Source organism: Mustelus asterias, chromosome 16 (assembly GCF_964213995.1).
Source record: "Mustelus asterias chromosome 16, sMusAst1.hap1.1, whole genome shotgun sequence".
In the NCBI taxonomy this organism is placed as follows: Eukaryota; Metazoa; Chordata; class Chondrichthyes; order Carcharhiniformes; family Triakidae; genus Mustelus; species Mustelus asterias.
The window spans coordinates 99355695-99379928 of record NC_135816.1 but is presented as its reverse complement, the minus strand read 5'-3'; the positions used below and the strand labels follow the sequence as shown (position 1 = coordinate 99379928).

Below are 24234 nucleotides of genomic sequence, written 5' to 3'. Positions count from 1 at the left end.
CTGCACTGTCAGAGGGTCAGTACTGAGGGAGTGCTGCACTGTCAGAGGGTCAGTACTGAGGGAGTGGCGCACTGTCAGAGGGTCAGTACTGAGGGAGTGCTGCACTGTCAGAGGGTCAGTACTGAGGGAGAGCTGCACTGTCAGAGGGTCAGCACCGAGGGAGTGCCGCACTGTCAGAGGGTCAGTGCTGAGGGAGTGCTGCACTGTCAGAGGGTCAGTACTGAGGGAGTGCTGCACTGTCAGAGGGTCAGTACTGAGGGAGAGCTGCACTGTCAGAGGGTCAGCACCGAGGGAGTGCCGCACTGTCAGAGGGTCAGTACTGAGGGAGTGCCGCACTGTCAGAGGGTCAGCACCGAGGGAGTGCCGCACTGTCAGAGGGTCAGTGCTGAGGGAGTGCTGCACTGTCAGAGGGTCAGTACTGAGGGAGTGCTGCACTGTCAGAGGGTCAGTACTGAGGGAGTGCCGCACTGTCAGAGGGTCAGTACTGAGGGAGTGTTGCACTGTCAGAGGGTCAGTGCTGAGGGAGAGCTGCACTGTCAGAGGGTCAGCACCGAGGGAGTGCCGCACTGTCAGAGGGTCAGTGCTGAGGGAGTGCTGCACTGTCAGAGGGTCAGTGCTGAGGGAATGCCGCACTGTCAGAGGGTCAGTACTGAGGGAGAGCTGCACTGTCAGAGGGTCAGTACTGAGGGAGTGCTGCACTGTCAGAGGGTCAGTACTGAGGGAGTGCTGCACTGTCAGAGGGTCAGTACTGAGGGAGTGCTGCACTGTCAGAGGGTCAGTACTGAGGGAGTGCTGCACTGTCCGAGGGTCAGTACTGAGGGAGTGCTGCACTGTCAGAGGGTCAGTACTGAGGGAGTGCTGCACTGTCAGAGGGTCAGTACTGAGGGAGTGCTGCACTGTCAGAGGGTCAGTACTGAGGGAGAGCTGCACTGTCAGAGGGTCAGTACTGAGGGAGTGCTGCACTGTCAGAGGGTCAGTACTGAGGGAGTGCCGCACTGTCAGGATCAGTACTGAGGGAGTGCCGCACTGTCAGAGGGTCAGTACTGAGGGAATGCTGCACTGTCAGAGGGTCAGTATTGAGGGAGTGCTGCACTGTCAGTGGGTCAGTGCTGAGGGAGTGCCGCACTGTCAGAGGGTCAGTACTGTGGGAGTGTGTGAGTGTTTCTGTGTCAGTATGTGTATGTGTCAATGTGTGTGTGTCAGTGTGCGTGTGTGTGTGTGTGTGTGTGTCAGTGTGTGTATGTGTGTGTGTGTCAGTGTGTGTGTCAGTGTGTTTGTGTGGCAGTGTGTATATGTGTCTGTATCTGTGTGTGTGTGAGTGTGTATGTATGTGTATGTGTCAGTGTGTGTGTGTGTGTGTCAGTGTGTTTGTGTGGCAGTGTGTATGTGTGTGTGTGTGTGCATGTGTCAGTGTATGTGTATGTCACTGTGTGTGTTTGTGTGTCAGTGTGTGTATGTGTCAGTGTGTGTGTGTGTCAGTGTGTGTGTGTGTGTCAGTGTGTGTGTGTGTGTATCAGTGTGTGTGTGTCAGTGTCTTAGTGTGTCAGTGTGTTAGTGTGTCAGTGTGTCAGTGTGTTAGTGTGGCAGTGTGTGTGTATGGCAGTGTGTGTGTGTGAGTGTGTATGTGTCAGTGTGTGTGTGTGTCAGTGTGTTTGTGTCAGTGTCTTAGTGTGTCAGTCTGTGTGTGGCAGTGTGTGTGTGGCAGTGTGTGTGTGGCAGTGTGTGTGTGGCAGTGTATGTGTGTGTCAGTGTGTGTGTGTGTCAGTGTGTGTGTGTCAGTGTGTTAGTGTGGCAGTGTGTGTGTGTGTCAGGGTCTTAGTGTGTCAGTGTCTTAGTGTGTCAGTGTGTTAGTGTGGCAGTGTGTGTGTGGCAGTGTGTGTATGTGTGTGTGTGTCAGTGTGTTTGTGTGGCAGTGGTCAGTGTGTGTGAGTGTGTGTGTGTATGTCGGTGTGTGTATGTGTGCTTGTCATTGTGTTTGTGTGGCAGTGTGTATGTGTGTGTGTATGTGTGTGTGTGTGTGTGTGTGTGTGTGTCAGTGTATCTGTATGTCAGTGTGTGAGTGTGTCAGTTTGTGAGTGTGTCAGTTTGTGAGTGTCAGTGTGTCTGTGTGTTTGTGTGCCTGTGTGTGTGTGTGTCCGTGTATCTGTATGTCAGTGTGTGTGTGTGCTTCAGTGTGCGTCAGTGTGCGTCAGTGTGTGTGTCAGTGTGTGTGTGTGCGTCAGTGTGTGTGTGTGTATGTCAGTGTGTGTATGTGTGCGAGTCAGTGTGTTTGTGTGGGTGTGTCAGTGTGTGTGTGTGTGTGTGTCTGTGTGTGTGTGTGTCTGTGTGTATGTGTGTGAGTGTCAGTGTGTTTGGCAGTGTGTATGTGTGTGTGTCAGTGTGTGTGTGTGTCTGTGTGTGTGTGTGTCAGTGTGTTTGTCTGGCAGTGTGCATGTGTGTGTCAGTGTGTGTGTGTGACAGTGTGAGTGTGTGTCAGTGTGTGTGTGTCAGTGTGTGTGTGTGTCTGTGTGTGTGTGTCACTGTGTTTGTGTGTCTGTGTGTGTGTCTGTATGTCAGTGTGTGTAAGTGTGTGTGTCTGTGTGTGTGTCAGTGTGTTTGTGTGGCAATGTGTATGTGTGTGTGTCAGTGTGTGTGTGAGTGTATGTGTATGTCAGTGTGTGAGTGTGTGTCAGTGTCTTTGTGTGACTGTGTGTGTGTGTGTCAGTGTGTTTATGTGGCAGTGTGTATGTGTGTGTGTCTGTGTGTGTCAGTGTGTGTGTGAGTGTGTGTGAGAGTGTGTGTGTGTGTCAGCATGTGTGAGTGTGTCTGTGTGTGTGTGTGTGTCAGTGTGTGTGTGTCAGTGCGTGTGTGTGTGTCAGTGCGTGTGTGTCAGTGTGTGTGTGTGTGTGTCAGTGCGTGTGTGTCAGTGCGTGTGTGTGTCAGTGCGTGTGTGTGTGTCAGTGCGTGTGTCAGTGCATGTGTGTCAGTGCGTGTGTGTCAGTGCGGGTGTGTCAGTGCGTGTGTGTCAGTGCGTGTGTGTCAGTGTGTATGTGTGTGTGTGTGCGTGTGTCAGTGTGTATGTGTGTGTGTCAGTGTGTGTGTGTGTCAGTGTGTGTGTGTGTCAGTCTGTGTGCGTGTGTGTCAGTGTGTGTGCGTGTGTGTCAGTGTGTGTGTGTGCGTGTGTGTCAGTGTGTGTGTGTGTCTGTGTGTGTGTGTGTCAGTGTGCGTGTGTGTCAGTGTGTGTGTCAGTGTGTGTGCGTGTGTGTCAGTGTGTGTGTGTGTCAGTGTGTGTGTGCGTGTGTGTCAGTGTGTGTGCGTGCGTGTGTCAGTGTGCGTGTGTGTCAGTGTGTGTGCGTGTGTGTGTCAGTGTGTCAGTGTGTGTGTGTGTGTGTGTCAGTGTGTGTGTGTGTGTGTGTCAGTGACTGTGTCTGTTGTATGTCGGTGTGTGTATGTGTGCTTGTCATTGTGTTTGTGTGGCAGTGTGTCAGTGTGTGTGACTGTGTGTGTGTATGTTGGTGTGTGTATGTGTGCTTGTCATTGTGTTTGTGTGGCAGTGTGTATGTGTGTGTGTCTGTGTGTGTGTGTGTGTGTGTGTGTATCTGTATGTCAGTGTATGAGTGTGTCAGTTTTGAGTGTGTCAGTTTGTGAGTGTGTCAGTGTGTCTGTGTGTTTGTGTGCCTGTGTGTGTGTGTCCGTGTATCTGTATGTCAGTGTGTGTGTGTGCGTCAGTGTGTGTGTGTGTGTGTGTGTATGTGTCAGTGTGTGTGTGTGTCAGTGTGTGTGTGTGTCAGTGTGTGTGTGTGCGTCAGTGTGTGCGTCAGTGTGTGTGTGTATGTCAGTGTGTGTATGTGTGCGCGTCAGTGTGTTTGTGTGGCTGTGTCAGTGTGTGTGTGTGTCTGTGTGTGTGTGTGTGTCAGTGTGTGTATGTGTGTGAGTGTCAGTGTGTTTGTCTGGCAGTGTGTATGTGTGTGTGTCAGTGTGTGTGTGTGTGTGTGTCTGTGTGTGTGTGTCAGTGTGTTTGACTGGCAGTGTGCATGTGTGTGTCAGTGTGTGTGTGTGTCAGTGTGTGTGTGTGTCAGTGTGTGTGTGTGTGTCTGTGTGTGTGTGTCAGTGTGTTTGTGTGTCTGTGTGTGTGTCTGTATGTCAGTGTGTGTGTGTGTCAGTGTGTGTGTGTCAGTGTGTGTGTCAGTGTGTGTGTGTCAGTGTGTGTGTCAGTGTGTGTGTGTCAGTGTGTGTGTGTGTCAGTGTGTGTGTCAGTGTGTGTGTGTCAGTGTGTGTGTCAGTGTGTGTGTGTGTGTGTGTCAGTGTGTGTGTGTCAGTGTGTGTGTGTGTGTCAGTGTGTGTGTGTTTCAGTGTGTGTGTGTGTGTCAGTGTGTGTGTGTGTGTCAGTGTGTGTGTGTGTCAGTGTGTGTGTGTATCAGTGTGTGTGTGTGTGTCAGTGTGTGTGTGTGTGTGTGTGTGTGTATCAGTGTGTGTGTGTCAGTGTGTGTGTGTGCCAGTGTGTGTGTGTCAGTGTGTGTGTGTGTGTGTGTCATTGTGTGTGTGTGTGTCAGTGTGTGTGTGTGTCAGTGTGTGTGTGTGTGTCAGTGTGTGTGTGTGTGTGTGTGTCAGTGTGTGTGTGTGTGTCAGTGTGTGTGTGTCAGTGTGTGTGTGTGTGTCAGTGTGTGTCAGTGTGTGTGTGTCAGTGTGTGTGTGTGTGCCAATCACAATTCACCAATAACAGACTGTGGAGTGGGTGGATAACATTAAATGAGCCAGAAAACAATGGGAACATTTTGACGGTGGACGCATTGATACGAATAATAAATGTGTTCATTTGTATTTGACTGAGATACACAGGAGTACAAACCATTCGGCGTTGGTGTCACAGCTCCTGAAAAACAAAATTAGAAATTTCATGAGGCTGAGTCTTGGGAGGTGTGATTGAAACAACAGCTTTCTCTCCATGTACAGTGCGATCAGGCAAGGCTCTGTGTGAAACACGCACAGCCCCAATAGACTGAGTCCTGGAGACAAGCCCCGATTCACAAACCCCATCAGTGAGAGAGCGCTGAGCAGGGTCAGTACTGAGGGAGTGCTGCACTGTCAGAGGGTCAGTACTGAGGGAGTGCTGCACTGTCAGAGGGTCAGTACTGAGGGAGTGCTGCACTGTCAGAGGGTCAGTACTGAGGGAGTGCCGCACTGTCAGAGGGTCAGTGCTGAGGGAGTGCCGCACTGTCAGAGGGTCAGTGCTGAGGGAGTGCTGCACTGTCAGAGGGTCAGTACTGAGGGAGTGCTGTACTGTCAGAGGGTCAGTACTGAGGGAGTGCTGCACTGTCAGAGAGTCAGTACTGAGGGAGTGCTGCACTGTCAGAGGGTCAGTGCTGAGGGAGTGCTGTACTGTCAGAGGGTCAGTACTGAGGGAGTGCTGCACTGTCAGGGGGTCAGTACTGAGGGAGTGCTGCACTGTCAGAGGGTCAGTACTGAGGGAGCGTTGCACTGTCAGGGGGTCAGGACTGAGGGAGTGCCGCACTGTCAGAGGGTCAGTGCTGAGAGAGTGCTGCACTGTCAGAGGGTCAGTACTGAGGGAGTGCTGCACTGTCAGAGGGTCAGTGCTGAGGGAGTGCCGCACTGTCAGAGGGTCAGTACTGAGGGAGCGCTGCACTGTCAGAGGATCAGTACTGAGGGAGTGCTGCACTGTCAGAGGGTCAGTACTGAGGGAGTGCTGCACTGTCAGAGGGTCAGTGCTGAGGGAGTGCCGCACTGTCAGAGGGTCAGTGCTGAGGGAGTGCCGCACTGTCAGAGGGTCAGTACTGAGGGAGTGCCGCACTGTCAGAGGGTCAGTGCTGAGGGAGTGCCGCACTGTCAGAGGGTCAGTGCTGAGGGAGTGCTGCACTGTCAGAGGGTCAGTGCTGAGGGAGTGCCGCACTGTCAGAGGGTCAGTGCTGAGGGAGCGCTGCACTGTCAGAGGGTCAGTACTGAGGGAGTGCTGCACTGTCAGAGGGTCAGTACTGAGGGAGTGCCGCACTGTCAGAGGGTCAGTGCTGAGGGAGTGCTGCACTGTCAGAGGGTCAGTGATGAGGGAGTGCTGCACTGTCAGAGGGTCAGTACTGAGGGAGTGCTGCACTGTCAGAGGGTCAGTACTGAGGGAGTGCTGCACTGTCAGAGGGTCAGTGCTGAGGGAGTGCTGCACTGTCAGAGGGTCAGTGATGAGGGAGTGCTGATGCTCCTAATTAGATTCTGTGACTCAGTGAGATACTGGGAATGAAATAGGCGCTGACCTTCACTTTGATGTGAGACAGGGGCTCACTTACCCTGAATGGAAGACACTCCGCAGATTAACACTGAAATGAAAGAGATTCTCCGGTTAGACAGGTACAGCACGTTGCCTCAGCAATAATAACGCGCGCACACAGGCACAAAACAGGCCCAGAGGCCAAAGGGCCATCAGACCAGGTGAATGAGCCCTGCCTGATCTCCCTCCTGCTGAGATAATTGGAGGCTGTTCACAAATGTGCAGAGACACTGAGTGATCTCAGAGTCACACTACCTCTCGATATCGGCCACCCTCATTTCATTACTTTATTTCACATTGCCGTCTCAGCCTTGGATCACCGGGCAGCACGATGGCACAGTGATTAGCACTGCTGCCTCACAGCACCAGGGACCCGCGTTCAATTCCCGGCTTGGGTCACTGTCTGTGCAGAGTCTGCATGTTCTCCCCGTGTCTGCGTGGGTTTCCTCCGGGTGCTCCGGTTTCCTCCCACACTCCAAAGATGTGCGGGTTAGGTGGATTGGCCATGCTAAATTGCCCCTTAGTATCTAAAGATGTGTAGGTTAGGTAGATTGGCCATGCTAAATTGTCCCTTAGTGTCTAAAGATGTGCAGGTTTGGGGGAATGGCCATGCTAAATTGTCCCTTAGTATCTAAAGATGTGTAGGTTAGGTAGATTGGCCATGCTAAATTGTCCCTTAGTGTCTAAAGATGTGCAGGTTTGGGGGAATGGCCGCGCTAAATTGTCCCTCGTGTCATCTAACCTGAACACATTTGGATTATGGGAGAAAACCGGAGCAACCGGAGGAAACCGGAGAATGTGCAGACTCCGCACAGACAGACACCCAAAACCCTGGCGCTGTGAGGCAGCAGTGCTAACCACTGTGCCGCCCATACATCTTACCCCGACATATTGTTTCTATTCAAGGATGCCCTCTTGAATGCCTGGATTGAACCTGCCTCCACCACACTTCCTGGCAGTGTTTTCCAGCCACTCACTGTGGATAAAGTTTTTTTCTCACGTCACATTTGCTTCTCTTGTAAATCACTTTCAACCCGGGCCCCCTCATTCTCGATTCTTTTCGAAGCAGGAAGATTGTCTCCCGCTCTGCTCTGCCCAGCTGTCCTCATGATTTGGAGCAGCCGTCTCAAATTACCAAGGCGAATCTTCATCAAACGCAACTCCACACTTGAGATACTAGGACAGGTCACCAGAAGGTTGGTCAGAGAGATTGGTCTTAATGGGTGTCTCAATGGAGGAGAGAGAGTGGTGGTTGGCAAGGAGTTACAGAGATTAGGAGCCCAGGCCAACTGAGGGCACAGCTGCCACCGATTAAAATCAGCTGCTCTGGAGACGGGAATGGAAGAGGCAGAGATTCCGGAGGAGATCACAGAGATAGAGGGGTTGGAGGAGTTTGGACAGCGGGATAAGTGTTTTAAAATCAAAGAATTCAGGGGTAAGGATTTGATGACCAGTGCTAATATCCCCGGAGTGTCGAGTTTCATTCAACAATGATTCGCTTTGTGTGAGGCGCCTTGTTAATCCAAGAAGGGCATTCAAAATCATGAAACGGGGGAGGGAGGACCGAGTCGAGAGGGAGAAACAGTTCCCGCTCGTAAAGGGATCGAGAACGAGAGGGCAAAGATTGAAAGTGATTCGCAAAATAATCACCTGCTCTGATCAAGACCACAAGAAACTACAAAGGGTCGTGAATGTAGCCCAATCCATCACGCAAACCAGCCTCCCATCCATTGACTCTGTCTACACTTCCCGCTGCCTCGGTAAAGCAGCCAGCATAATCAAGGACCCCACACAGCCCGGACATTCTCTCTTCCACCTTCTTCCATCGGGAAAAAGATACAAAAGTCTGAGGTCACGTAACAACCGTCACAAGAACAGCTTCTTCCCTGTTCCGTCAGACTTTTGACTGGACCTATCATAATAATTTTGATTTGATTTATTATTGTCACATGTATTGGGATACAGTGAAAAGCATTGTTTCTTGCGCGCTCTCAGACAAAGCATACCGTTCATAGAGAAGGAAAGGAGAGAGTGCAGAATGTAGTGTTACAGTCACAGCTAGGGTGTAGAGAAAGATCAACTTAGTGCGAGGTAGGTTCATTCAAAAGTCTGACAGCAGCAGGGAAGAAGCTGTTCTTGAGTCGGTTGGTACGTGACCTCAGACTTTTGTATCTTTGTCTCAACAGAAAAAGGTGGAAGAGAGAATGTCCGGGTGTGTGGAGTCCTTAATTATGCCGAATCTTTCCCGAGTGGGAAGTGTAGACGGTGTCAATGGATGGGAGGCTGGTTTGTGTGATGGACTGGGCTACATTCACAACCTTTTGTACTTTCTTGCTGATCTTTCTCTGCACCCTAGCTATGACTGTAACACTACACTCTGCACTCTCTCCTTTCCTTCTCTATGAACGGTATGCTTTGTCTGTAAAGCACCAAGAACCAATACTTTTCACTGTATGTTAATAAATGTGACAATAATAAATCAAATCAGTTGAAAGAAATGTATTTCCCACAGTGAATAACAAGAAAAATACTATCCTCAGCATAATGACTGTGGGTGGCACGGCGGCACAGTGGGTTAGCACTGCTGCCTCACAGCGCCAGGGACCCGGGTACAATTCCCGGCTTGGGTCACAGTCTGTGCAGAGTGTGCATGTTCTCCCCGTGTCTGCGTGGGTTTCCTCCGGGTGCTCCCATGGTCCGAAAGACGCGCTGGTTAGGTGCGTTGACCCGAACAGGCGTCCGAGTGTGGCGACGAGGGGATTTCACCATAACTTCATTGCAGCGTTAATGTTAAGCCTCACTTATGACTAATGAATAAACTTTAAACTTTTAGCACCTCGCCTTTCACTCAAGCGCTTTTCAGCGTTCTGGACTCGACGCTGAGTTCAACAGTTTCAGAGCGTAACCTCTGCTCTGTTTCCCCTCTGCTCTGTTTCCCCTCTGCTCAGTTTCCCCTCTGCTCGGTTTCCCCTCTGCTCTGTTTCCCCTCTGCTCGGTTTCCCCTCTGCTCTGTTTCCCCTCTGCTCTGTTTCCCCTCTGCTCTGTTTCCCCTCTGCTCTGTTTCCCCTCTGCTCTGTTTCCCCTCTGCTCGGTTTCCCCTCTGCTCGGTTTCCCCTCTGCTCTGTTTCCCCTCTGCTCTGTTTCCCCTCTGCTCTGTTTCCCCTCTGCTCGGTTTCCCCTCTGCTCGGTTTCCCCTCTGCTCTGTTTCCCCTCTGCTCGGTTTCCCCTCTGCTCTGTTTCCCCTCTGCTCGGTTTCCCCTCTGCTCGGTTTCCCCTCTGCTCTGTGCAGGTTTCCAGCTCCGAGCCAGCAGCGCACCTGCACATTTTCTGTTTCAAACATATGAACATATTCAGCCCCTCGAGCATCATTCAATAAGCACTTAGCCTGATTGTAAACCCAAGGCTGCATTCCGGCCTCCGCCAATAACCTTCCACCCCCCCTGTTCGTCAAGAATCTCTCTCCCTCTGCCTTAAAAATATTCACAGACTCTGCTTCCACTGCCTTTTGAGGAAGAACGTTCCAGACTCACCCCCCCTCTGAGAGAAAGAAATTCCACTCATCTCCGTCTTAAATGGGCGCCCCCTTATTTTTAAACAGTGACCCCGAGTTCTAGGTTCTCCCACAGGAGGAAACATCCTCTCCGCATCCACCCTGTCAATAAATACCCCCTCAGGATCTGAAAGGTTTCTTTGCTTCTGGCCACAACTCCGTTTTCTCCATCCCAGAAGAGTCAGACCGGGATTTCCTGTCCCCGACACGGCGAGACCCCCACGCGAGGGGGTGGAGTGGAGGGGGGGGGGGGCATGCGATCCATTGGCCCAGACAAAAGCCCATTGACATTTAGCGGCAGCAGAAACCCCTTCCCCTCCCCCCACCCCCGACTCTTCCGTCGTTCATTCTCTCCCAACTTTCACCCTGTCAACCCTCGTCCCAAGGCACCCACTCACCGCCCACGGACTCGAAAGCCGTCACATTCTTAACCTTTCCCGAAAGGTCAGAAAAGGTCACAGGCCTGAAACGTTAACTTGCTTTCTCTCTCTCGCTCTCTGTGCTTTTCCTCTGCTGAAACCCTGCCGATTCTCCCTCTCCCCCCTCCCCGCCACCCCCCAGCACTGTCCATTTTCGACAAAGATTTCAGTGTTACGGGGTATTTTGGTTACCTGTGCGATGTTGCCTGGTGTGGCCCAAGTCCATTCGGCCCCCCCTACGTCTGTTCCCACTCTTTTGAAAGAGCGATTCGCTCCGTCAGACTCCCCCCCCCCCCCCCGCCCCCCGCCTGCCCGCCGCCACCCCTCAAAGCTCCTGCAGCTGCTATTTTCTTTCCCCCACCTCAGAGTGCCAATTCAATCGTCATTTTGAAAGTTATTTACTGAACCTGCTTCCCTTGCAGGCAGCGGGTTCCAGATTACAGCCACCACACTGAGTTCAATCAAGGCAGGAACAGAGGGAGACCATTCTGCCCCTCGATCCGTCTGCCGTTCACTGAGATCAGGACCGATCTGTAACCTCGCTAACCCATCATTTGGGGGTGGCACGGTGGCACAGTGGTTAGCATTGCTGCCTCACAGCGCCAGGGACCCGGGTTCCATTCCTGGCTTGGGTCACTGTCTGTGTGGAGTCTGCACGTTCTCCCCGTGTCTGCGTGGGTTTCCTCCGGGTGCTCCGGTTTCCTCCCACAGTCCAAAGATGTGCGGGTTAGGTTGATTGGCCATGCTAAAATTGCCCTTAGTGTCCTGAGATGCGTAGATTAGAGGGATTCGTGGGTAAAATATGTAGGGATATGGGGGTAGGGCCTGGGTGGGATTGTGGTCGGTGCAGACTCGATGGGCCGAATGGCCTCTTTCTGCGCTGTAGGGTTTCTATGATTCTAGGAACTTCATTGCAGTGTTAATGTAAGCCTTACTTGTGACTAATAAGTAAATAAACTTTAAAAAATTGCCCCTTAGTGTCCAAAGTTGTGCAGGTTGGGTGGATTGGCCATGCTAAATTGCTCCTTAGTATCCAAAGATATGCGGGTTAGAGAGATCAGCAGGGTAAATCTGTGGGTTTACAGGGATAGAGTCTGTCGGAGAGTCAGTGCAGACTCGATGGGCTGAATGGCCTCTTTCTGCACTGCAGGGATTCTGTGATTCATGTGTTAAAACCTGTGATCGTCCTGCTGCTTGTTAATTTGGGGAGGTTAAAGTACAAGCCTAGTTTGTGTAAACTCCTCTCCTCTCTGGCATATTTTTGCCAATCTTTTTAAATTGGGGCGATCTTACGGACCCTCTCTCTGTTCACCCCCTCGCTTCATCAATTCCTCCGCCTTCGCTCTGCTGAAACATCCCTCTCTTCAGACTCTCACTCGCGCGGCTAAGAAAGGGTTTCACTTTCCCCTCGCCGATGTTTCTGCCCACCCTGCAGGCACAGCGACAGAGACGTCTGCTGATTTTTGATGTTGAAGACTGGGGCACGTTCCAAAGCCCAGGGCTACGAACCGAGGGAGGCACCAACACAGCCAGCGCAGAGCCGCGACGGGGAGAGGTCGCTGTCTAAGATATTTCAAACACAGTGAACCAAGGGGAGCAGAACTCAATGCCAACATGATGGCACAGTGGTCAGCACTGCTGCCTCACAGCGCCAGGGACCCGGGTTCAATCCCCGGCCTTGGGTCACTGTCTGTGTGGAGTTTGCACGTTCTCCCCGTGTCTGCGTGGGTTTCCTCCGGGTGCTCCGGTTTCCTCCCACAGTCCGAAAGACATGCTGGTTAGGGTGCATTGGCCATGCTAAATTCTCCCTCAGTGTACCCGAACAGGTGCTGGAGTGTGGCGACTAGGGAATTTTCACAGTAACTTAATTGCAGCGTGAATGTAAGCCTACTTGTTTTTTCTATTCATTCAGGGGACACGGGCGTCACTGGCTGGGCCAGCATTCATTGCCCATCCCTAGTTGCCCGAGGGCAGTTGAGAGTCAACCACATTGCTGTGGCTCTGGAGTCACATGTAGGCCAGACCAGGTAAGGACGGCAGATTTCCTTTCCTAAAGGAACCAGATGGGTTTTTCCGACAATGGGTCATCAGTAGATTCTTAATTCCAGATATTTTTTATTGAATTCAAATTCCACCATCTGCCGTGGCGGGATTCGAACCCGGGTCTCCAGAACATTAGCTGAGTTTCTGGATTAATAGTCTAGCGATATAATACCACAAGGCCGTCGCTTCCCGTGTGACACTCATTAATAAAGCTTCTCTCGGTTCGGATATCTCACTGAATGTATACAGTGAATATTACATGTGTCTCTGTGGTACCTCGGAGTGCGACTGTTTCGATGGTGACAACCTTTAAAATAAGCTTTGTAAGCAGCATTGTAAAATGTCTGAAACATTTCCTTTACTGTATTGAAGTCTCTTGCAATGTTACTAGGCGTTTGTGAAGAGCCTGAATGTTATTGCCTTTTTGTGCCGGCCATTTTGGAATCTTTATTTATTTATCAATGTCACAAGTAGGCTTACATTAACACCGCAATGAAGTTACTGTGAAAATCCCCTAGTCGCCACACTCATGGCACCTGTTCGGGTACACTGAGGGAGAATTTAGCACGGCCAATGCACCTCTAACCAGCACGTCATTCAGACTGCGGGAGGAAACTGGAGCACCCGGAGGAAACCCACGCAGACACGGGGAGAACGTGCAGACTCCACACAGACAGTGACCCGAGCCGGGAATCGAACCCGGGTCCCTGGCGCTGTGAGGGCAGCAGTGCTAACCGTTACTGGCGGGAGACTGAGAACAGCAACCCAGCAGCTAACACTGGGCACGGCAAAATGGAAGATGGTGGTTTAGTGGTAATGTCGCTGGACCAGTAAGATTCAGAGAGTTATAGAGTTATACAGCAGAGGAAAAGGCCCGTCAGCCCGTCGTGTGTGTGCCGGGCCAAGACAAACCACCCCACTAATCCCGTTTTCCATCACTTGCTCCATAGCCTTGTGTGCCTTGGCATCGCAAGTGCATATCTGAATACTTATTAAATGTTACAAGGTCTCTGTCTCCACCACCCTTTCAGGCCGTGAGTTCCAGACTCCCACCACCCTCTGGGTGATAAAGTATCCCCTCTAAACCTCCTGCCCCTTATCTTAGATCTCTACCCCCTGGTCATTGATCCCTCCACCAAGGGGAAAGTTTTCAATCTATCTGTGCCTCTCATAACTTTATACATCTCTGTCATGTACCCCCAAGTCATCTCTGCTCCAAGGAAAATAACCCCAGTCTATTCAATCTCTCTTCATAACTAAAACTCTCCGGCCCAGGCAACATCCTGGTAAATTTCCTCTGTCCCCTTTCCAGTGCTATCACATCCCTCCTGTAATGTGGATTTCAGAACTGCAAACAATACTCTAGCTCAGGCCTAACCAGCGTTTTATAGAGTTCCAGCATAACCTCCCTGCTTTTAAACTCCATGTCTCAGCTGATAAGGCAAGTATACTATGCCTTCTTAAACACTTCATCCTTAATGGACTGGTGTACATACACACCAAGGTCCCTCTGATCCTCGGTGCTTCCCAGCATCCTGCCGTCCATTCCCTTGTCGTGTTTGTCCTACCCGAATACATCACCTCACAATTACCTGGATTGAATTCCATTTGCCACTGATCAGCCCATCCCACCAGCCCATCTCTCTCCTCTCTCCTGTAATCGAAAGCTATCCTCCTCACTATTTCCACCCTATTAGGGGAGGCGATGGCCCATCGCTAGACTATTAATCCAGAAACTCAGCTGATGTTCTGGGGACCCGGGTTCGAATCCCGCCACGGCAGATGGTGGAATTTGAATTCAATAAAAAATATCTGGAATTAAGAATCTTTTGATGACCCATTGTCGGAAAAACCCATCTGGTTCCTTTAGGGAAGGAAATCTGCCGTCCTTACCTGGTCTGGCCTACATGTGACTCCAGAGCCACAGTAATGTGGTTGACTCTCAACTGCCCTCGGGCAACTAGGGATGGGCAATAAATGCTGGTCCAGTCAGCGACGCCCATGTCCCACAGGGAATGAATTTTTTTTTAAAAATCATCTGTGAACTTGCTGATCAATCCTCCCACATTCGAGTCTAAATCATTTATTTAAACCACAGATAGGGTCTTGTTCTGGGGCTGAGACAGGTTCGAATCCCGCCACTGCGGCTGCTGGAATGTAATCGGATAAAGCTGGAATAGAAAGCTAGTTTCAGTGACGGTGATCTTGGAGGTATCATTGATTGTTGTAAAAAAAAAAGCCATCGAGGTGCCCAGAGGAATCTGGTCTGATCCACACGGGACTCAACTGCCCCTCTGAAATGGCCAAGCAAGCTGCTCAACTTTAAGGGGCAATTAGGCATCAAAGGCCGGGCCTTGCCCGCGGCGCACACATCCCCATGGAAGATTAAAGAGAGGAAAGAAGCAGAGAATCCTGCATGGGCCGTGCCATCAGAGGCAGAAACGTTCTGGAGCACTGTGCCCCATTCTATGGGCACCGCACAGATACCAAGGACCAGGTGCAGCGGGTGACTGGCCAGAACGGAACCAGGGACCGAGGCATTTCCCTGAGTGTGGAGACGATTGGGAGGAGGTTTGATGGAAGCATTCAAAATCAGGAGGGATTCTCATAGATTTGTACAGTGCAGAAGAAGGCCATTCGGCCCATCAAGATGGCACCGACAACAATCCTATCCAGGCCCTATTTCTATAACCCCATGTATTTACCCCAGCTAGTCCCCCTGACACTAAGGGGCAATTTATCACGGCCAACCCGCACATCTTTGGAGTGTGGGAGGAAACCAGAGCACCCGGAGGAAACCCACGCAGACACGAGGAGAATGTGCAAACTCCACACAGACAGTGACCCGAGGCCGGAATTGAACCCAGGTCCCTGGAGCTGTGAGGCAGCAGCGCTAACCACTGTGCTACCCTGATAGCTCAGGTGTCCTGGTTAATAGTTAGCCCTCCATTGACGTCTCAAATGAGGCCCATTACCCAGCCGTTACTTTGATTTGATTTATTATTATCACGTGTTTGCATACAGTGAAAAGTATTGTTTCTTGCGCGCTATACAGACAAAACATACCATTCACAGAGAAGGAAAGGAGAGGGTGCAGAATGTAGTGTTACAGTCATAGCTAGGCTGTAGAGAAAGATCAGCTTGCTGGTCTTTGGCCCGGTCTAAAGGCCCGGCCTTTGATGCCTAATTGCCCCTTAAAGTTGAGCGGCTTGCTTGGCCATTTCAGAGGGGCAGTTGAGTCCTGTGTGGATCAGACCAGATTCCTCTTTGCTGTGCCTGGAATCAGTTGTTTTATTGCAACAGTGAGCACATTTCAAATGGTCTTCATTGACCGTAAAGCACGTCGAAACGTCCGTGCGAAAAAACCCGGTTGAGAAAAATACGCCAGAAGATGCAATTCTTTCTTTTTTTCCTACCAAGCGCTGACCTGGTACAGACATAAGGGGCTGAAAGGAAGGAGGAAGGAACAGTGATTCTGGTAACAACTGGCCCAAACTGCAGCTCCATTTTAAGGTGCACAGTTTTGGATCCGTGTCAGTCATTTCTCAAGTCCTACTGAGTTTCCCTTCACTGCATGAGTCCGTGATACTGCACAGGACGCACTTAATCTGATTGCAACCTACTAACTTGTCGAATATTGGGCTAACTCTGCTGGGATTGAAACCACTGGGATTTTCCCTCTCTGTGTGTGGGTGCACGGCGGGGAGGAGGGGGCATTCGGATTGTGATAAGGCTAACTCAGCGCTAGGCCGAGATTGGAGCCTGCGGCTTTCCTGCTCTCTGACTGTGGCTCTCAGTACCACACCGGGCGTGACCAGGCTAACTCAGCACTAGGCCAAAATTGGAGCCTGGCCCTTTCCCGCTCTCTGTGACTCTCAGTACCACACTGGGTTGTGACCAGGCTAACTCAGAGCTAGGCCGAGATTGGAGCCTGGCCCTTTCCTGCTCTCTGTGACTTTCAGTACCACACCGGATTGTGGCCAGGCTAACTCAGTGCTAGGCCGAGATTGGAGCCTGGGGCTTTCCTGCTTTCTGTGGCTCCCTGTACCACACCGGGTGTGACCAGGCTATCTCAGTGCTAGGCCGAGATTGGAGCCTGGCCCTTTCCTGCTCTCTGTGACTCTTAGTACCACACCGGATGTGACCAGGCTAACTCAGTACTAGGCCGAGATTGGAGCCTGGCCCTTTCCTGCTCTCTGTGACTCTTAGTACCACACCGGGTGTGACCAGGCTATCTCAGTGCTAGGCCGAGATTGGAACCTGGGGCTTTCCTGCTCTCTGACTGTGGCTCCCTGTACCACACCTGGTTGTGACCATGCTAACTCATTGCTAGGCCGAGATTGGAGCCTGGCCCTTTCCTGCTCTCTGTGACTCTTAGTACCACACCGGGTGTGACCAGGCTATCTCAGTGCTAGGCCGAGATTGGAGCCTGGGGCTTTCCTGCTCTCTGTGGCTCCCTGTACCACACCTGGTTGTGACCAGGCTAACTCATTTCACATTTCACAGAGGAATTTCACAGTAACTTTATTGCAGTGTTAATGTAAGTCTTACTCGTGACGAATAAATAAACTTGTTTTTTAGCGCTAGGCCGAGATTGGAGCCTGGCCCTTTCCTGCGGGTACATGTGTGCGGACGAGAGCGGGTCTGGGACTCAGTATCCCTTCACACCGAGTGTCACATCAGCTAATTGGGCACGATAGGCCGGCATTTGGAGCCTGGCCCCTTTTTTCACATCTCGATTTGGACAATCAGTATGGCGTTTCGCGATTGAAGCAGCTGTCCTCTGAAGGAGCTGCCTATCTGTTCAGCCTCGTCTTTTCGACCTGCCTGCTGCCTTTGTGTTGCTGTGAATAAGAGACGGTATCCGTTCGCTTTCTTTGTCTGAGCGCAGTTCAAACACAACACCTGCTCGTGTGGTTCAGAATCGACAGAAGCGTCAAACAAAACAATCCTCGAACAATATAGCACCAAAAGGAGGCCATTCGGCCCCCCATACCTGTGCCTTCCTTTTCACAGCTCAATCCCCTTTTGCCCCTGCCCTAGGCTATGAACGGTTTTCCTTTTGGAATGCTTATCCAGTTTCTCTTTTGGAAGTTGCTCTTCAGTTGTGTTTGCACCTCGTTTTCAAGCAACACGTTCCCGATCACAATAACACACCACAGAAATCAAATTCTCCTCAGATATTACCTCTGATTCTCTTAACGACCACCGTTTATCCATGTCCCTCTGCCCCCTGACCCTCCTGCCACAGTCTCTCCTTCTTCACTCCCTCACAAACCCTTCATAACCTTCAACGTCTCAGTTATATAAAACCTTGGTTTGGCCACATTTGGAATACTGTGTCCAATTCTAGTCACCACACTACCAGAAGGACGTGGAGGCTTTGAAGAGGGTACAGAAAAGGTTTACCAGGATGTTGCCTGTTATGGAGGGTATTAGCTATGAGGAGAGATGGAATAAACTGGGATTGTTTTCCCTGGAAAGACGGAGGCTGAGGGGCGACCTGATAGAAGTTTATAAAATTAGGAGGGGTGTGGATAGGGTGAACAGTTGGAAGCTTTTTCCCAGGGCACAAATGACAATTTCAAGGGGGCACAAGTTCAAGGTGAGGGAGGAAGGTTCAGTGGAGGTGTGCGGGGGAATTTTTTTACACAGAGGGTGGTGAGGGCCTGGAATGCACTGCCAAGTGAGGTGATTGAGGCAAATACATTAGGGACATTTAAGACTTGTCTGGACAGACACATGAACAGACGGGGTGTAGAGGGATACAGGTCTAGATAGGACAATGTGATCGGCGCGGGCTTGGTGGGCCGAAGGGCCTGTTCCTGTGCTGTACTGTTCTTTGTTCTTACAAACAATACGACTTGGGATCAGGAGTAGTCCACTCTGCCCCTCGAGCCTGCTGCCCCATTCACAGCTGATCTGATTGTAACCTCAACCCCACATTCCTGCCGACCCCCCGATAACCTTTCACCCCCCCACCCCCCCCCCCCCCCCCCCCCCCCCCGTTCGTCAAGAATCTTTCTCGTTCTGCCTTAAAAACATTCACAGACTCTGCTTCCACTGCCCTTTGAGGAAGAACGTTCCAGAGACTCACCCCCCTCTGAGAGAAAGAAATTCACCCCATCTCCACCTTAAATGGGCGACCCCTTATTTTTAAACAGTGACCCCGAGTTCTAGATTCTCCCACAGGAGCAAACATCCTCTCCACATCCACCCTGTCAATAAATACCCCCTCAGGATCTGAAAGGTTTCGATCTGCCTTGTCTGCTCTCAGGAGAACAATCCCAGACACTTCCACATTCACTGAATTCCCTCAGTCCCTGGATGTTTTTCTGGCCAATCGCCTCTGCCCCACCTCTCCAGGGGCTGAACTGTCTTCCACAGAAAGTGCGGTGTCCAGGAATTGGATCCAGCACTCAAACAGTGGCCTATTAATCAGTGATCTGTGACGGTTTCGCTTTGTTGGAGTCGAGCGAGCTGAGGAGAACCAGCTTAGAATATCGAATATAGAAGAGTACAGCACATGAACAGGCCCTTCAACCCACCATGTTGTGCCGAACACGACACCAAATTAAACTAATCCCTTTTTCTTTAATTTATTCCTGGGACACGGGCGTCGCTGGCTGGGCCAGCATTTATTGCCCATCCCTAGTTGCCCGAGGGCAGTTGAGAGTCACCCACATTGCTGTGGCTCTGGAATCACATGTAGGCCAGGCCGGGTAAGGACGGCAGATTTCCTTCCCTAAAGGAACCAGATGGATTTTTCTGACAATCGACAATGGTTTCATGACCATCAGTAGATTCTCAATCCCAGATATTCCATGGTGGCACAGTGGTTAGCACTGCTGCCCCATAGCGCCAGGGACCCGGGTTCGATTCCCGGCTCGGGTCACTGTCTGTGTGGAATTTGCACATTCTCCCCGTGTCAGCGTGGGTTTCCACCGGGTGCTCCGGTTTCCTCCCACACTCCAAAGATGCACAGGTTAGGTAGATTGTCTATAATGAATTGCCTGTTATGGTTCAAATATGCGTAGCTTAGGGGGATTAGCAGGGTAAATGCATGGGGTTATGGGGATAGTACCTGGGTGGGAGAGTCGGTGCAGACTTGATGGGCCGAATGACCTCCTTCTGTCGGGATTCTGTGATTGTATATTTTTTATTGAATTCAAATCTCACCATCTGCCATAGCCGGATTCAAAACCGGGTCCCCAGAACGTTAGCTGAGTTTCTAAATTAATAGTTGAGCAATAATACCACTAGGATATAGCCTCCCCCATCTCCCTGCCCTTGGTCCATATCCCTCTATTCTATATTAATGTGCTTATCTAAAAGCCCCTTAAACACCCCTATCGTATCCGCCTCCCACCACCACCCCTAGCAGCGCGTTCCAGATGCCTACCGCTCCCTGTGTAAAAAACCTGCCCCTCACTTTAAACTTTCCCACTCTCACTATAAGTGAATGCCCCCGAATATTAGACATTTCAGCTCTGGCATTTCAACTTGGAATTCGCAGCAGGATCTATTCGGGCTTGAAGACAGGCGGAGACTGGGACCAATGTTCCCCAATTCCTTAAATCTCCCCCTTTCCCAGACTTCCTAACCGTAGTGGACCATGTCAGCAGGATATCTGGGAAAGAAGCATTGCTTCGACACGCTGTCTGACAGATCGAATGATCCCCTCCAACCCCCCTTTTGTTCTGCGCTGTAAAATTCTTTGATCCAATTAAATCACCAAATCTTTACCGTGTGGGCCATTCAGCCCATCAAGTCTGCACCAGACTCTCTCGCCGGAATTCTACCGCGGGAATTGGAGTGGGCGAGGGGCGGACTGGGAAGGTCTGTTGACCTTGGGCGGGATTTTCCGGTGTCGGGTCAAGCGAGGCCAGAAACGCCGGCCCTTTGAAATAGTTTTCAACTGAGTCGCGTGTCCCTGCCTTGTCCCCTTATCAGACAGCAATCCAATAAGTGGATTGGCCATGCTAAATTACCCCTCAGTGTCCAAAGATGTGCAGGTTGGGTGGATTGGCCATGCTAAATTGTCCCTTAGTGTCCAAAGATGTGCAGGTTGGGTGGATTGGCCATGCTAAATTGTCCCTTAGTGTCCAAAGATGTGCAGGTTGGGTGGATTGGCCATGCTAAATTGCCCCTTAGTGTCCAAAGATGTGCAGGTTAGGGGGATTGGCCGTGCTAAATTGCCCCTCAGTGTCCAAAGATGTGCAGGTTAGGTGGATTGGCCATGCTAAATTGTCCCTTAGTGTCCAAAGATGTGCAGGTTAGGTGGATTGGCCATGCTAAATTGTCCCTTAGTGTCCAAAGATGTGCAGGTCAGGTGGATTGGCTGTGCTAAATTGCCCCTTAGTGTCCAAAGATGTGCAGGTCAGGTGGATTGGCTGTGCTAAATTGCCCCTTAGTGTCCAAAGATGTGTAGGTTGGGTGGATTGGCCGTGCTAAGTGAATGGGAACATCGACAGTAATCTGCTTTTACATGGCGTATGCATCCTGTTGCTTGTCGAGTGAGGTTGCTGTGTTTGCGAAGCTACACTGATGTTGGATTTTGGCGAAGTTGAATGGAGAATCAGAAATGCCGGTGTAATTAAAGCCTGGAAACTGGCTTGCACCACAGGTATCAGTCACGTTCTTCCCGACTGAATCCCGAGCAGAGCGGAGAGCAGTTCCCCTGTGTGAATTCCCGGTCGGTTTAGCATTGTTACTGGTTGGGGCGGGGGAATAGGGGGTGGGATTTCAGTGGGTGAATTAACATCACAAAGTGTCAGCACCTCTTTAACCCAGGAAACCACTTCCCGTCAATGCAGGCGACACAGTGGCACAGTGGTTAGCATTGCTGCCTCACAGCGCCAGGGACCCGGGTTCGATTCCTGCGGGCCTTTGTCTGTGTGGAGTCTGCACGTTCTCCCCGTGCCTGCGTGGGTTTCCTCCGGGTGCTCTGGTTTCCTCCCACACTCCAAAGATGTGCGGGTTTGGTGGATTGGCCGTGGTGAAATGCGGGTGGGCCGCTGGTTTACAATACTCTTTTGGTGGATCGGTGCCGATTCGATGGGCTGGAAGGCTTCTTTCTGCAGGAATTCTATGGTTCAACCATTCCCTATGGGAACAAGTTCCACATTCTCACCGCTCGCTGCACAAAGACACTTCTCCAGAATTCCCCATTGGATTCATTACTGAATAGCTGATCAATTATGAGCCTCTCCTGCGAGTGGAAACATCTTCTCTACGTCAAACTAATCAAATCATTTTGTAACCCACAAACTAGTCACGCTTCACTTTTCCCAGTGTCATACAGAGACTGGAACAGTGCACAGTGACTCCCAGTGTGATACAGAGACCGGAACTGTGCACAGTGACTCCCAGTGTGATACAGAGACTGGAACTGTGCACAGTGACTCCCAGTGTGATACAGAGACTGGAACAGTGCACAGTGACTCCCAGTGTGATACAGAGACCGGAACTGTGCACAGTGACTCCCAGTGTGATACAGAGACTGGAACAGTGCACAGTGACTCCCAGTGTGATACAGAGACTGGAACAGTGCACAGTGACTCCCAGTGTGATACAGAGACTGGAACAGTGCACAGTGACTCCCAGTGTGATACAGAGACTGGAACAGTGCACAGTGACTCCCAGTGTGATACAGAGACTGGAACAGTGCACAGTGACTCCCAGTGTGATACAGAGACTGGAACAGTGCACAGTGACTCCCAGTGTGATACAGAGACCGGAACTGTGCACAGTGACTCCCAGTGTGATACAGAGACTGGAACAGTGCACAGTGACTCCCAGTGTGATACAGAGACTGGAACAGTGCACAGTGACTCCCAGTGTGATACAGAGACTGGAACAGTGCACAGTGACTCCCAGTGTGATACAGAGACTGGAACAGTGCACAGTGACTCCCAGTGTGATACAGAGACCGGAACTGTGCACAGTGACTCCCAGTGTGATACAGAGATTGGAACTGTGCACAGTGACTCCCAGTGTCATACAGAGACCGGAACTGTGCACAGTGACTCCCAGTGTGATACAGAGACCGGAACTGTGCACAGTGACTCCCAGTGTGATATAGAGACCGGAACTGTGCACAGTGAGTCCCAGTGTGATACAGAGACCGGAACTGTGCACAGTGACTCCCAGTATGATACGGAGACCGGAACTGTACACAGTGACTCCCAGTGTGATACAGAGACCGGAACTGTGCACAGTGACTCCCAGTGTGATACAGAGACGGGAACTGTGCACAGTGACTCCCAGTGTGATACAGAGACCGGAACTGTGCACAGTGACTCCCAGTGTGATACGGAGACCAGAACTGTGCACAGTGGCTCCCAGTGTGATACAGAGACTGGAACTGTGCACAGTGACTCCCAGTGTGACACGGAGACCGGAACTGTGCACAGTGACTCCCAGTGTGATACGGAGACCGGAACTGTGCACAGTGACTCCCAGTGTGATACGGAGACCGGAACTGTGCACAGTGACTCCCAGTGTGATACAGAGACTGGAACTGTGCACAGTGACTCCCAGTGTGATACAGAGACTGGAACTGTGCACAGTGACTCCCAGTGTGATACAGAGACTGGAACTGTGCACAGTGACTCCCAGTGTGACACGGAGACTGGGACAGCAATATTCAGCTCCGCGCTGTTGAGGGCCTGGTTAGACCCTGTCTGGAACATTCCAGTTGGTTCTGGGTACCACACGTCTTGGAGGACACATTGATGTTGGAGAGCGTGTAGTACAGATGTACCAACGTGATTGTGGGTAGAATGATGGTTGCCGGTTCTATAGACCGGGCCTGTCTTTCCACGAGTATGGGATATTAATGGGTGACCTAGTTCGGGTTAAAAAGACTCAGTGAAGTAAATATTTCCTCTGGAGAGGTAACCTGAAAATCTGAACTTGGCCGTTCGGGCGTGTTGTCAGGAAGCAGTTGGTTGTAGAATGGGGAATGGATATCTGGAACTCTCTCCCCAGAATGCTGCGCACACTGAGGGGTCTGCTAGAAGTTCCAGCAAAGATACTGAGAATAACTTCTTGATTCAGGGCAGGAGGATGGTGCAAAGGCTGCTGAATGGTGAAGTACAGATCGATTCGAGGGCTGAATGGCCTCCTTCTGGTCACAGGCTCGAGGGGCACGAATGGCCTCCTCCTGTTCCTGTGTAACAGGCTGGAGAAGGGGCTGAATGGCCTCCTCCTGTTCCTGTGTAACAGGCTGGAGAAGGGGCTGAATGGGGCCTCCTCCTGTTCCTGTGTAACAGGCTGGAGAAGGGGCTGAATGGCCTCCTCCTGTTCCTGTGTAACAGGCTGGAGAAGGGGCTGAATGGCCTCCTCCTGTTCCTGTGTAACAGGCTGGAGAAGGGGCTGAATGGCCTCCTCCTGTTCCTGTGTAACAGGCTGGAGAAGGGGCTGAATGGGGCCTCCTCCTGTTACACAGGAACAGGCTGGAGAAGGGGCTGAATGGGGCCTCCTCCTGTTCCTGTGGAACAGGCTGGAGAAGGGGCTGAATGGGGCCTCCTGTTCCTGTGTAACAGGCTGGAGAAGGGGCTGAATGGGGCCTCCTGTTCCTGTGGAACAGGCTGGAGAAGGGGCTGAATGGGGCCTCCTGTTCCTGTGTAACAGGCTGGAGAAGGGGCTGAATGGGGCCTCCTCCTGTTCCTGTGTAACAGGCTGGAGAAGGGGCTGAATGGGGCCTCCTCCTGTTCCTGTGTAACAGGCTGGAGAAGGGGCTGAATGGGGCCTCCTCCTGTTCCTGTGTAACAGGCTGGAGAAGGGGCTGAATGACCTCCTCCTGTTCATGTGTAACAGGCTGGAGAAGGGGCTGAATGGCCTCCTCCTGTTCCTGTGTAACGGGCTGGAGAAGGGGCTGAATGGGGCCTCCCCCTGTTCCTGTGGAACAGTCTGGAGAAGGGGCTGAATGGCCTCCTCCTGTTCCTACGGTCCCTATCTTCCTG

At 51.4% G+C, this 24234-nt stretch overlaps 1 protein-coding gene across 1 annotated transcript in view; it reads right to left on the bottom strand.

The window, feature by feature from the left end:
* The window catches only part of LOC144505545 (CD5 antigen-like), a 68805-nt gene that overhangs the window by 42156 nt on the left and 2415 nt on the right, over window positions 1-24234 (bottom strand). The window contains exons 2-3 of the mRNA XM_078231675.1: window positions 6273-6302; window positions 4829-4852 (exon numbers count right to left, since the gene is read on the bottom strand). Of these exons, the coding sequence (XP_078087801.1) occupies window positions 4829-4852; window positions 6273-6302 (54 nt within the window). The remainder of the gene's footprint in view (window positions 1-4828; window positions 4853-6272; window positions 6303-24234) is intronic.